General features: G+C 40.5%; 1 protein-coding gene and 1 non-coding gene across 12 annotated transcripts in view; one reads left to right on the forward strand and one right to left on the reverse strand.

The window, feature by feature from the left end:
* CDK12 (cyclin dependent kinase 12) overlaps positions 1-8,948 on the reverse strand; it is a 64,385-nt gene extending 55,437 nt beyond the window's left edge. For 5 of the 11 annotated variants that reach the window (XM_033410999.2, XM_033411002.2, XM_033411000.2 and 2 more), the window contains exons 1-2: positions 7,307-8,948; positions 2,309-3,190 (exon numbers count right to left, since the gene is read on the reverse strand). In XM_033410999.2, the coding sequence (XP_033266890.1) occupies positions 2,309-3,190; positions 7,307-8,355 (1,931 nt within the window). In that variant the 5' untranslated portion in view covers positions 8,356-8,948. The remainder of the gene's footprint in view (positions 1-2,308; positions 3,191-7,306) is intronic. The other 6 variants (XM_033411005.2, XM_033411006.2, XM_033411004.2 and 3 more) reach the window with 2 other exon arrangements.
* Positions 255-327, forward strand: TRNAW-CCA (transfer RNA tryptophan (anticodon CCA)). The gene has a single exon. It is a non-coding gene; the product is annotated as a tRNA-Trp (tRNA).
* Positions 8,949-14,346: the final 5,398 nt, after the last annotated feature.

The raw sequence follows: 14,346 nt of genomic DNA on the forward strand, positions 1-14,346 counted from the left end.
GATGTCATTTCACACAAGCCCTGACTCTGGCTCCTTCAGCAGTTTTACTTATTCAAATAATCAATATTTAATGACTGCATTCTGTGTTCTATGTTTAAAACACTGTAGGCAAGAAAAAGATGTGTAAGTCACATTCTCAACATTTAAGCTCCTGAAGCCTCACATGAGAGAAAGTAGGAGGAATATGAGTCCCATGTGCAACTTTCAGATTCCTTCCTAAAAAGTTTTCTTACATAAAATTATTTTTCGGGACATCCCTGGTGGTCCAGTGGTTAGGACTCCACGCTTCCAATGCAAGGTGGGCAGGTTCAATCCCTGCTCAGGGAACTAGGGTCTTGCATGCTGCGTGGTGTGGCCAAAAAATTTTTTTTAAATAAATAAATATTTTTCATGTGAAAGATAGGTGCAGCTGGTACATGGATAGGGTGGCACCAAATAAGTAAATAAAAACAAGAACAGAAAAACTATCTTGAATTTATAGTTTTATAGTGAAAAAATAAAACTGATAGTGGAAGAAATCTTCACTTCCATTTTTCTACCTTTAGCAAGGACTATAAAATAAAATAGTTACACTTTTGGAATCAGAATAAATATATAACAAAAATAAGTTTTCTCACTTCATTCTCTCTCTTACACATTTTTAAAGATAGCTACACATACTCAAATAAGCACTGAATGGTCTTACTTTACCCCTCATCTGCAATCTGAAAGATAAAAATTCCTATGTGCTTTCTATCAAAATTGTTCCACCTCTGGAAACCTGCACTCCATGCTGACGCATGGTAGGTAGGTTCAACAGCTATTTGGTTAGCCAAGTAAACATTTCAAAAGCAAGATCCTTAGCCACACTGATATTGTCCTAGCCACTACGTAAACTAAGATTTAAACAAGGTTCCTGCGGATAGACAGTGGCCTAGGTTCCCTTTGGATGATACTCAATTGACTATTTTCCAACAAAAACTGTAAAAATATATCGCTTGTATCTATGAGAAGTATATTGTGTACCTCAAACAAATTTTTCTACATAAATTTCAGGTTCTGTTCTCCTTTGCAGTTCTCAGGATGTGGCAGAATTCATAAATACCTATTAATATTAGAAAGAGCATGTGAAATTTTTCTTTAAAATCAGATTTACAGCTATGTATAGTAATGGAGCCATTCTTTTAAATAATCTCTTTCCCTCTCATTTATTGCACTTGCACCTTCTAAAAAAAGTGCAGAGTGTAATCTGAAAAAATATAGATCTAAAGGGCTGAAATGTATCACTGTTCAAACTACTGATGTCACCTGGAAAGTAAGGGAAGCTTGGGAATTGGTCTGGGATGCAAGACCAATAATACTTATTTTTGTGCTTACAGTGGAAGTTTGTTGCAATAAGTGAAACTCATCCTCCAGAACAAGAGGGCAGAATCTCCACAGGAAAAAGAATAATACAAAGATTGCCATGGCATATGTCACTGCTAAATCATGTTTGTTTGGTGGTACGTGCCTGGCTAGGCCTGTCAAGAAATTAAACAAATATATTTCCTAATGCCTTCCATGAAATCAGATTCATGCTTCAAATTATTTCAGTTTTCAACACTCAGAGGACTCATTAAAATTAGAGCTCTTCCCATCACCCCACTGTGAATTTATATTCTAATTAGCAAAGATTCTACATATTGTTCTTTTCTTCTTACAGGATAATTAATTTTTTTAAAGCATCAGGAGGAAAAAAAAAAGTAGCTATAAAAGACATTTTTGGGACCACTGAGGATATTATTATTATTGATATGCTACTGATATTATTTAATAAATGAATGATAAGTTTTTTAGGGTGATAAAGGTATTGTGATTATATAGGAAAATGTTCTTGTTAGGAGAGACATGCTAAAGTATTCAGAAGTGTCATGATATCTACAGTTAAAACAAATATGGCAGAAAATTAACAACTGGTGAATCAAGGTGAAGAGTATACAGGTGTTAATTATATTCTTTTAACTTTTCTGCAGCTATTTAATATTAAAATTTTCAACATAAAAATTTAAGGAGAAAAACACATGATTTTTAAAAATTTGAATCAAAATTATCAATAAATACACTTATGAGAAAAAGGGTTACGTAGACCTCAAACTGTAATTCTCTTTTCCTAATAAATGTCATATATAAGGACTTTTCCACTGAAAACCAAACATCAAAGGCATTTCCTATTCATGAAAGCATTCTAAACAGCCATTCATTAGATCAATTTTGACAAAGCTTGAGAACAAAAAATACATTACACTTAGAACAAGAGGGTTAAAATTTCCCAGTTAACCACAGGACTTACCTATCCATGTCATCATCTCCCAGTAATAAGGGTGGGAGGGGCAGAGGAGGCAACGTTGAAGTTTTTAGGTGTGGAATAGCAGCTGTTACAGACACTTGAGTCTTCACAGAAACCTGTACAGGGGGCTGAGAATTTGCCTGAGAGGACAGAGTTGATGTCCTTGGGTGAATAGAAGGGGGCAAAGTTGAAGTACTAGAAGAAAGAACCTGACTAAATGTTGGTTGGGGAGGAGGCAGAGGTGGTTGCTGTGGAAGAGCTGGTAGTGGAGGCAAAGGTGGCAAGGGGGGTGTCTGAGGTGGAGGGGTAGTAGTTGGTAAAGGAGGTGGAGAAGTAACTGTGGGAAGAGGTGGAAGGGTCTCCTTTTCAGATGTCTCTGTCTCTTTTGGAGTAGCAATCTCCTCTTTCAGTGCTACAGGTTTAGAGTCTCTTGTTCCCTGTCCTTTTGAATCTTTAAGAACAGGATGCTTCTCAGAGTTTTCATCCAACTTTATTTTCCCTGTATCTAAAGAATTTTTGACCTCTGTATTTAGATGTGTTACATTCACCAGTTCGGTATCTGGGGCAGATTTTTCCAATTTTACACCTCTGGGTAACTTTTTAGACTCCAAGCCTGAATCCTTAGCCTCTACTGAACTGTTCTCTTTTCTAGGCAAAAATATAGGTGAACCCTTGGATTCCTTTCCATCCATTTTTGCTGCAGCGGCTGCTGCTCTTTCCTTCTTTTTCCTACTGAGTTCAGCTCCCAAGCTGGAGTTCAGTGGAAGCCTGACAGGTGAGATACTGGAATGTCGACTGCGTGACCCGGATCTCTTCTTTTTACTATGAGAAGATGAGTGTCTTGAATATGCGGGACTTCTACTTCTAGACTTCATGGATTTTCTACTGGAAAAAGAAAAAAGCAGTTTAAAATGGATAGACTACAGCAATGTGGAATAGATCAGTTAAACAAACTATGAAGAACTGTAACTTAAAAAACCCACTGAGTATTTAGCAATCTTAAAAATAGATTAGGTACCATCAAATAATAATAATAATGTATCAATATTGGTTCATTAATTGTAACAAATGTAAGATGTTAACAATAGGGGAAACTGAGTTTGAGGACATAAGATAATTCTTTGTACTATCTTTACAATTTTTCTGTAAATTTAAAACTGTTCTTTACTTTAAAAAATAGATTAGAAGGAAATAAATCCTGCATGGCAACATATTTCAATCATATAATCTAAAAATTATCCACTACTTATTCAACTGAAGGAAGATGGATGGATACTTTTTTCCCATGTTAGAAAATACCCATATTCACAATGATTACTTTTAGCACTTTGGTTTAAATATCTGATAAACTGAAAACATGATTTTAAAAAGTCATACTTAATGCTAAACGTGGGTTATATCAATTAGGAAGTTAAAAGTAACTAGCACACTTCACCAAAACCTAAATTTTTTAAACTAGACAGCTATTTTATTGAGAAATCCCAGGAAAAGTTTCTGTTCCTTGTATCCTCACTTTATAATTAAGTTGCACCTATACTAAACAAACCCCCAATTACAAGAGTTAGGATTTACAAAAACTAGATAAACCAGAGAAACTGTCTTACCAAAATAATTTATTAGAAGTTATTAAAACTATGATGGCTTCTAGTACTTTCAAATATAAAATGATTTCCAATAAACTTTTTAGGAATTCATAAAGCAAGGTATTATTGCATGTTCAACTTATCTTCTCCATTATTAAGGAAGGATTGGAACGTAAAATCTGGGAATCTATAAGGCAGATTATTCTAAATTAAAACCCAAACCCTCATTAATTCTTTTTTGCTTTTTCATAAAGCCTAATGTGCTCAGGCCTCAGTGTGAGGAGGAAAAACAATCAGCACAAAAAATGTGACTGGACAAAAGATAATTTGCGCAGTAGTGTAAAACAAATTGTTCCCATTCCAGATCTTCAATATCTCCCTTTATCGTTGATCATTGGTAAGGCTGATGTGATTCAAAATGTTTCAAAACAAATAGCATATACATGGTAGGTGAAACAACTCACATGATGTTAGTCATGATTTTCTTATACCTATAATGCTTTTTGGAAACTTTCTTCCACGTTTATTAAAATGTAAAGTTATCATTGGAATCAAAGTGCTCAAAACAACAATAACAACAATGTATATATGAACATGAGGATATAAAATACTGAAAGTAGTTAAGTGAATTTACCAAGTATCCACTTACCCTTCAGAAAACTAATACTTCTCTTATAAATAAGTGGCTAAAACAAGAGGTTTTCTCTGATTGAATTATAGGCTGGTCTAAAACTAACATTATCTCAGAAAAACACTAAGTAATGTCAGAGACCGTGCTCTACAAACCACTGTTTCTTTCATCTTTCAGCATGACTAAATCTTCCTAAGGAACTCTGCTACAAACCTTAAACTTCTGAACAGAAGCCTACAATTAATAGGACATTTGGATGGCCATAAGTTATATAAACGTTACATTTGAGGTCCAGGTCCACTCTTCAAGGAAAAAAGGGGGTATAGGGAACAACAAATAGGTAAATGCAGGCAACAAAAAAAATTGTCTTCAAAAACAAATGTATTTTTTCCCTAAATTAAGTTAGGTCCCACCATTTGAAATGAAATTTCTACTATTAATCACTAATAATTTGGTGGATGCAAAGACCTTGCGTTTCTGCCAAAGCATCTTCAGTCTTTAAAAATGAAATCGTTTGTTTAATCTTGACTGTCTCTCAAGGAAAAAAAAAGAGAATACCATAAAAGGGATCTGTATGTTTCTCCACCCTGACTCTAAGAAATTGAATGAGGAAAACTACATACATAACGCACACACACAAACACATAATGCTCTTTTCAAGCCAACTAAAAATGTGCATGTGACTCCAGAATTATTATGTAGTGTTTATATTTGTGTCCTATAATACTGTGTCTCCAATTCTTTCTTGATTTATTTTTACCATCACTGCACTAGTTCCAACTAAGTGAGTAGAGGAAGAGAGAACTTGAGATTTGAATCCAAAAGGAATCACTGCAAAGTAGCAGTTTTTACTGAAACTTGTTTTAGTGTTTTAGCCTCAATGTAATTCTGTATTCCCAAACCCCATAACAATCAAAAATTCTCAGAACAGGCTTAATGAAACTACTCCCTCAAGAAAACAAATATTCTGAGAATATTTCTAAGGCATCCTTAAAAAACTAAGCAATTTTACAAATGGTACAGTTAAGACATCCATTTCACTGTATATAAATTTACCCCTCATCCCTCCAAAAAAAAAAAAGTGAACTCTAGCTAATGGTGTACATGCTAAAGTGTTTATAGTGAAGTATACAGAATGGAACTTCACTATAAACTTCAAATAAGTATGCAACTTACTTTCAGATGAATCAAAACAAATGAAGGTGGAGAGATGGAAAGAGATGATAAAATGTATAGCAAGTATTAATTGCAGAATCTAGGTGGTACATACTTGAGTCCTCACTACAATTCTTTCAACTTTTCTGTGCTTGAAAAATTGTAATAAAATGGAGGGGAAAAGCCTAAGGAACTTCAGACTCTAACAGCTAGGAACTCCTGTAGCTTGATGAATTCAAACTAGTTTACGAATAATTATAACTTTAAGTCAGCAAAAATTACTCACACTGACATATAAAAGACATGTATGGATTTTTTCAAATTCGCATAATTTCTCTACTAGTGTTCAACAACATTTCCCTCATTCATTGATAGAATTTACTGACTGGCTCCAAGTACCAGGCACTGTACCTGGCTATGCACTCATATTTACTAATTAATCCTCACAACAACTCTAGAAGTAGGTAGTTATTATTCTCATTTCACACACAGAGAAATTAAATTATACGCCAAAGGTCACAAAAGCAAGATTAGGATTCCACTCAGGTATAACTCCAAAGCCCAAGTTCTGCTTTTGAAGAAAAGCAAAGAGGAAGGTACATCTCACCACCTAGGAACAAGAACAGTTTTCTGTAGACAATTCACTTCAACAATTAAATTTCAAACTAACATGACTTTCTCACCAAAAATATCACAGTGAAGGTACTATTACCAATTTTTAAGAGAAAGATTTTGAAATTAACCTGTGGTCACAAATAAATCAATGGTGATGCTGTAAATAAAATCAAATTATCCTTGGAAACAATTTCTGCTAGGTTATACCATAAAAGGGAAAAATAACTAATTGGCTGAATTTCCACTAGAAACATCACATAAAAGACAGGTGTCTCGGGCTTCCCTGGTAGCGCAGTGGTTGAGAGTCCACCTGCCGATGCAGGGGACGTGGGTTCGTGCCCCGGTCCGGGAAGATCCCACATGCCACGGAGCGGCTAGGCCCGTGAGCCATGGCCGCTGAGCCTGCGCGTCCGGAGCCTGTGCTCCGCAGCGGGAGAGGCCACAACAGTGAGAGGCCCGCATACCGTAAAAAAGACAGGAGTCTCTTGTAAGTTATCAAAAAATTGTCAATTAGGAAATAAACTTACAAGTTTGGAGACTCAGTGGACAGCACAAATGGTAGATGACTTAGGCAAATAGCCCCGAGATAATACAAATGAAAAATTTTAATTTCTTACATCTCCAATCAGGTCCAATGAAGCCTAAGGCACTAATACCAAAGTGATTTTTAAAAAGTTAAGACAAAGCAACTGAAATAGCTGGATAAACTCTGGGCACCAGTATCAATCCTATGCAGTCAGTAAGCAGAAGCCTATGATTTTTCTCACGTGGGAGCTTACAACTGAAGATCCCACCACTGGAAGTACCTACCTTTAGCAGCTGTAGGCAAGTGAACTCTGCACTTCTCCAATTCTGGGTTAAGAGGAGACCAGACTCACCTACATGATGACTAGCCAATAGCAAAGTGTTCCAGTCAATGATGAACACTGGGGGCTTCAACAAAATGTTAACATGTCTAATCACCTGTTCCTCATAAGCCACCGAAAGAAGGAACGGGCTGTTAGACAAATAGCTCACCTGGGGAGCGGACTCCGGCTCAGAGAGCGCTTGCTCAGGAAAGGGCTGCTGGACCGCCTTCGGCCGTAGGGACTGGGTGATCTCCCACTGTAAGAGCCACTCCTTTCATAGCTGGAAGAACGTCGCCGGCTATAGGGACTCACAGACCTCTGTCGTCTACTGTAGGGACTGGGTGACCGTGTGCTGGACTGGTAGGCAGAAGGCTCCTTGTAAGGTGGGCTGATTGACTGCCTTCTTGAGGTACTTCCCGGACTCTTCTTGTAGGAGTCGTAATTGCTAGAGGTGTGAGATCTCGGGGGACTAAGGTCATAATCTTGGCCGTAAGAAGCTCCTGAGGGGCTATCATCTTGCTTGGGGCTGTCCGACCACTTCCGGTGGGGACTCCTGGACCTCCGTTTGGGGCTGTCCACGGTTTTGTAACTTTTGGGTGTTTCCCTTTTCCGATGACTTTTACTCCGGTCTTTGTGCCCGGACTTCAACTCGCGTTCTTTCCGGGTCTTCTCCTTATGGAGTTTGGATGACCTGGATTCCTTGTTGCTGCTGCTTTTGGAGACCTGCGTCTTTCCATGGTCATCATTCTCCTCATTTGAACGCTTTGAACTTCCTGATATCCGGTCCTTCATCGATCCCGACTTGCTGGAGGCTTCCAGGTTTTTTTCTTTCTCTGACTGTTTAGTTTTTAGTAAGTCCCGGGAACGTCTGTGCTGGTGGTGACGGTGTTTGTGCAGGCGGTCACTCCGATCAGTCCCGCGACGTTCATCATTCTCCCTCCGGTCCAGTTTGAAGGCCATGTCGTCAGAGAAGGTATCGGAATCAGAGCTAATGTCATCATACTCCACCAAAGGTTTGATAATTGTACCCAAAGGTGCTGCTTCGGGGGTCACCAACCCCATGTCTTTGGAGTGCTTGGACCTATGCCGCTTGTGCTTCGACACCAAGCGGTGACGCTCCCTGCTGTTGGAGCTGCCACCTCCCGATGACGGCTGCAAAGTTCCAGAAGCTCCTCCACTCCCGTCCTTCTTGCCCCCATGTCTCTCTGGATTGGGCATTCCCTTTCCCCTGGCCTCAAAATGGGGAAAAAGTTCCCCAGCACTCCAAAAAGTAACCCCCACCCTCCCCCCCAGCCCCAGCCCCACGCCTACCAAAGCGCCCCTACAAGGGGGTGGGGAGGAAAGGGACGGTAGCCCAGGCTCCTCCTCCCTCCCGACTCCTCAGCACCCTCCTACATGAGGTGGGGGGTGAAGGAGCCAGGGAAGAAATGAGAGTTCCTCAGCAGTGGAGTTGCGAGACAACGGGTAGCCGCTCGAGTCTGTTTCCCCTCCTCCCCACGCCGAGCCAATCCTCAGGCCCAGGCGCCGGGGAGGTCGAGGAAGTAGGAAGCCGACGGCCCGGGGCTGTGGGGCCGACTCCGGCTCTGGGGCCCTGTGAGGACTGCGCGGGCCCTTCCCCTTCCCGGTAGCCCGGCTCGGGGCGGCTTCCTGTCGCTGGGGTCCCGCGGCCTAGGTGCCTCACGCCGCCTTTGTCCCTCGCTACTGAAAGAGCCCCTTTTCTAGCTTCCGCCTCACCTCAGTACCTCACACTCACTCGCTCCCTCACAGAGGCTCACAGTCACACACTAGGTTAAACCGAAACAGCACTGGGAGGAAGGGGGAGGGGGTAATCCCAGGAAATATCGCGAGAATCTGCAGTACTCTCGCGGTATTTCGTGCTTCCTTTCACCTCTCCCCACTGCCTGCTCAAACAACGCGAGAGCAAGTCCCGGGCCAGAAACGCATTCCGCCAGATTCTCGCGATAAGATCCCAGCTCCGCGTTTGAGCAAAACTTTATTGAAACGGACTTAGGAGGAATTTTTAAATTCAAGACTTTATTAATAACTCATTGAACAAATACATATTCCCAAGTTCCGGCGCAAACTAATTTTTGCATACTCTGTAACAGCTCCTTTAAATACCACGATGAAAATATTGTCAACAGAATAAAGAGCAAATGTGGGGCTATTTCAACCCAAGTCCCTAAGTATTAACGATTCTTCCCACTTAGGTAGCATATACTACTACGTGCATTATTACTAATTCTCGTACTGCCCTGCAATAACACAATTTCCTCATCCCTATTTTACAAATAAGGAAACCCGGACTCAGAAAAGTTGAGTAAGTTACTTAGGGTAACAAAGCTAACCCAGCAAGGGCCAAAGAAGAGATAAAAATTCACGTCTGGGGACTTCCCTGGTGGTGCAGTGGTTAAGAATCTGCCTGCCAATGCAGGGTGCGTAGGTCCGGGAATATCCCACATGCCGTGGAGCAATTAAGCCAGTGCACCACAACTACTGAGCCTGCGCTCTAGAGCCCATGAGCCACAACTACTGAGCCTGCATGCTACGACTACTGAAGCTCGCGCACCTAGAGCCTGTGCTCTGCAACAAGAGAAGCCACAGCAATGAGAAGCCCACACACCACAGTGAAGAGTACCCCCTGCTCGCCACAACTAGAGAGAAGTCCCGGGCACAGCAATGAAGACCCAACACAGCCAAAAAAAAAAAAAAAAAAAAAATTCATGTCTGACCTTAAGCTACAAGCTCTTTCATTGTGTGGCACTACCACTCTCCAGTCTGCTTAAAATCTTAAGAATCTTGAAAGCTCATCACCTTTTGAGATCATCTTCTGGCTCTTTTGGAATCATTTAGCCATTTATCTTCACACAGAAGATTATAGTTATGAACAAGCAAAGCATAGTATTCATGAACAGGAAAAAGTATCTTACACTGCCCCTCATTTTTTATCTTTCAAAATTCCTTGGCACATGTTAACTCATTCCATTCACAACTTACCTCTTCACAACTTACCCCTGAAATAGGTTGCATTAGTGAGGCGACTAAGGAACAGAGAAGCTAAGTGGCTTGTCCAAGCTTCCCCATTCTTTTCTTCAATAAATATGTGTGTGGGACTTTAAGGTCCTTCTCCGTGTACTAGTGCCCACTGAGACCCCTCAAGAAGGATATAGACAATATATTCATACCTCAAAACATAAGGTAATAAATGTCATAAGAATGATACAGAGCAGTGTGGAGGTTCAAAAGAAGGTTGGGAGTGGTAAGAGCAAGCTTTATAAAAGTATGACATTTGAGGGGCTTCCCTGGTGGCCCAGTGGTTAAGAATCCACCTGCCAATGCAGGGGACACAGGTTCGACCCCTGGTCTGGGAAGATCCCACATGCCGCGGAGCAACTAAGCCTGTGTGCCACAACTACTGAGCCCGCGTGCCACAACTACTGAAGCCCGCACACCTAGAGCCCGTGCTCCGCAACAAGAGAAGCCACAGCAATGAGAAGCCTGTGCACTGCAACGAAGAGTAGCCCCCACTTGCTGCAACTAGAGAAAGCCCACGCGCAGCAGTGAAAACCCAACACAGCCAAAAATAAACAAATAAAATTTTTTTAAAAAGTATGACATTTGAGTTGGACCAGAAAACGTAGATAAGGATTTGTATATGAAAAGAGCATCCAGTAAATTAGGAGCCAGAAAACATTCTGAATGAAGGCAGAAAAATCTACTCTCCAAATCACTCCCTGAAAATGTTCTTGTTGCTTTGGGTCACATGGGTACAAAAAAAGTTTTTTACTTAAATGTTTGAGCCCATAAATCTTCATTAAAAAAAAATGAAAAAGACAGGGAATTCCTGGCTGTCCAGTGGTTAGGACTCTGTGCTCTCACTGCCAGGGGCCCCGTTTCCATCCCTGATGGGGGAACTAGGGTCCCACACACTATGCAGCTCAGCCAAAAAAAAAAAAAAAAAAAGAAAAAGACCAAGTTTTTCATGACAACTTTTTAATCATCTACAGAAGTAAAATTAATACTATCAAGAAAAAAGAATAAAAGAGGATAGAATTAAGTACTTGAACTCAGGTGTGGTAACTCCTCATTCATTGCTGCAAGAGGGCCTGGATGTAAAGGTCTCCACCAGTGACTAACATGATGGCAGATGACATGAGACTTAATGAGCCGATTAGATGAAGTGACTGGTCCACCTTATTAAGCGTTGGCATGAGTTCATCAAAATTACTCTGATTTTTTCTTTTTTTTTTTTTGTGGTATGCAGGCCTCTTACTGTTGTGGCCTGTCCTGTTGCGGAGCACAGGCTCCAGATGCGCAGGCTCAGCGGCCATGGCTCACGGGCCCAGCCGCTCTGCGGCATGTGGGATCTTCTCAGACCGGGGCACGAACCTGTGTCCCTTGCATCGGCAGGCAGACTCTCAACGACTGCGCCACCAGGGGAGCCCCATGTATCTTTTTGAGTTATAGTTTTGTCCAGATACATGCCCAGGAGTGGGATTGCTGGATCATATGGCAACTCCATTTTTATTTTGGGGGGCAACCTCCATACTGTTTTCCACAGTGGCTGCACCAATTTACATTCCCATCAACAGTGTAGGAGGGTTCCCTTTACTCCACAACCTCTCCAGCATTTATTATTTGTAGACATTTTAATGATGGCCATTCTGACCAGTGTGAGCTGGTACCTCACTGTAGTTTTGATTTCCACATTTCTCTAATAATTAGCAATGTTGAACATCTCTTTATGTGCCTGTTGGCCATCTGTATGTCTTCTTTGGAGAAATGTCTATTTAGATCTTCTGTCCATTTTTCGATTTTTTTTTTTTTTTTTTGGTTATTGAGTTGCATGAACTGTTTGTATATTTTGGAAATTAAGCCCTTGTCAGTCTCATCATTTGCAAGTATTTTTCTCCCAGTCTGCAGCTTGTCTTTTCGTTTTATGGTTTCCTTTGCTGTACAAAAGCTTATACGTTTGATTAGGTCCCATTTGTTTATTATTATTATTTTTTAAAAGATATGGTACATTTTTAAAAATATTTATTTATTTATTTAGGCTGTGCTTGGTCTTAGTTGTGGCTCATGGGATCTTAGTTGCCGCATGCAGACTCTTAGTTGAGGCACGCATGTGGGATCTAGTTCCCTGACCAGGGATCGAACCCAGGCCTCCTGCACTGGGAGTGTGGAGTCTTATCCACTGGACCACCAGGGAAGTCCCCTGTTTAATTTTGCTTTTATTTCTATTGCCCTGGGAGACTGACCTAAGAAAACATCGGTATGATTTATTGTCAGAGAATGTTTTGCCTATGTTCTCTTCTAGGAGTTTTATGGTGTTATGTCTTTAAGCCTTCAAGCCATTTTGAGTGTGTCTAAATTTTTAAATACAACTGCTGAGATTGGCCAAAACTGGTGAGAATTGTGCCTTTGTAAAACAAGGGTTGCTTCCCTCTACAGAAAAACTTTGAACTCTGAAATTCCAGGACTGCATGATTTGCTTTATTTGCATGACCTCCCAGGGCAGGGAGTCAGGGCAACTCTGGGAAGCCCAAGGTGATCAGTCAGGTGATGACTGTAGTTTCCCTGTAAATCCCCCAAAGCAGGTCAGAAAGCTTCTCCTTAGGCTGTACACAAGGGGAAATATTTAACTAAAGTTATAATAATTTTCCCTCACCCCAAGGCCAATTTGTTAGTTTAGATTTTGGTTTAAAGAGTCCTCTGGAGTCTCCCACAAAGCTTAGTCATTTAAAATTTGTCCATGCTCCTCTTCTTGGCATATAAGATTACTCCTATGTGTACCTTAAATGCTTTTCTTATTTAATGACACGTCTCTCCTATCTTTACTTTTAGAGTACAAATTTTTCCACAATGTCATTTCAGCTGCATTTTCGGATGAGAAATAATAACTTATTCTATTCTGTGACTAAAATTTGGTAAAGTTTATTCTGTTTTCAAGTTTTATATGATTTAACATTTCCTAGCCACACTTAGTACAGACATTATTGTTTATTTGTACAGAGAGCTTTCATGGGGAAATGTAACTGTGTATCCAACAGTGATGCTTTGGGCGTAAGAATAAATTAACAAAAAATTTTTCGGTGCCTACAATTACAGTGACCAGTCATATTTTCAGAACTCTAAATCAGGTGAGCCCATCAAGGGCTGGGACTGTGCTTTCAAGTTTATATTACCAGCTCCTAATACACAAGTATTAGGACTCCACAGATATTTGTTGGATGAAGAGTACTTTGACAACAGGAAAGGAAACAGCATTTTATTTTATTTTTTGTTTCTATTTATTTATTTTTTGGCTGTGCCACACGGCTTGTGGGATCTTAGTTCCTCAACCAGAGATCAAACCCAGGCCCTTGGCAGTGAAAGCATGGACTCTTAACAACTGGACTGCCGGGGAATTCCCACAGCATTTTAAATATGAACTGTCTTTGGAAATTCTCATTTGGATAAATGCTTTTGCTAGATTTACATGAACATACTTTTACACTAAAAAAAATTTGTTGATTATCTGAAATTCAAATTTAATTGAGTGTTCTGTATTTTATCTGACAACACTATCAGTTTATCCCAACAATATGTATTGAGTCTCTGACATGTGTCAGGAGCTAGGCTAGGCAGTATCACTAGACAGTAGTGAAAGCAGCCGCCCTTCCTGGATTTGATAGTTTAGCAGGGAAGACAGGCATTGAATGCATCATCATGTACTTAATTAATTTTGATGGTGAAAGTGGTATTAAAGAGAAATTTGAAATAATATAACGGAGGACCTGATCAAGTGACGGGTTAGAGAAGCCTTGCTTCTCTAGTCCAGAGCAAGAGACATTTACATTGAGATCTGAATAAGTTGGCCTCAGTGAGGAGAGGTGGGTGGGGTAGGGAAAGACCTCCCAGCAGTTAAAAAGGCATGTTCAAGGACCTTGGGAGAGGAAGGAGTGAAGGAATTGTCTGCAGGTGGAAGGTCAGTGTGGCTGGGGTTTGGCAAGGGGAGAAGAGCTGGGTCTAGAGAAGCTTTTTAGGCCCAGTAAAACATTTGTCTACTAAGCCCAGGTACAGTGCTAGGTAGTGGGGATTCAGAAATGAGAGGCAATTCCTGCCCCGAGAAACTCACTGTGTAGTGACTGAAAGGAATGAGGGCACGAGGAATAGACAAGAAGTAAAATTTAAGTTCTACTTTCAAGGAGCATGGTTTATATCTTTGTG

Source organism: Orcinus orca, chromosome 19 (genome assembly GCF_937001465.1).
Source record: "Orcinus orca chromosome 19, mOrcOrc1.1, whole genome shotgun sequence".
NCBI classification, from domain to species: domain Eukaryota; kingdom Metazoa; phylum Chordata; class Mammalia; order Artiodactyla; family Delphinidae; genus Orcinus; species Orcinus orca.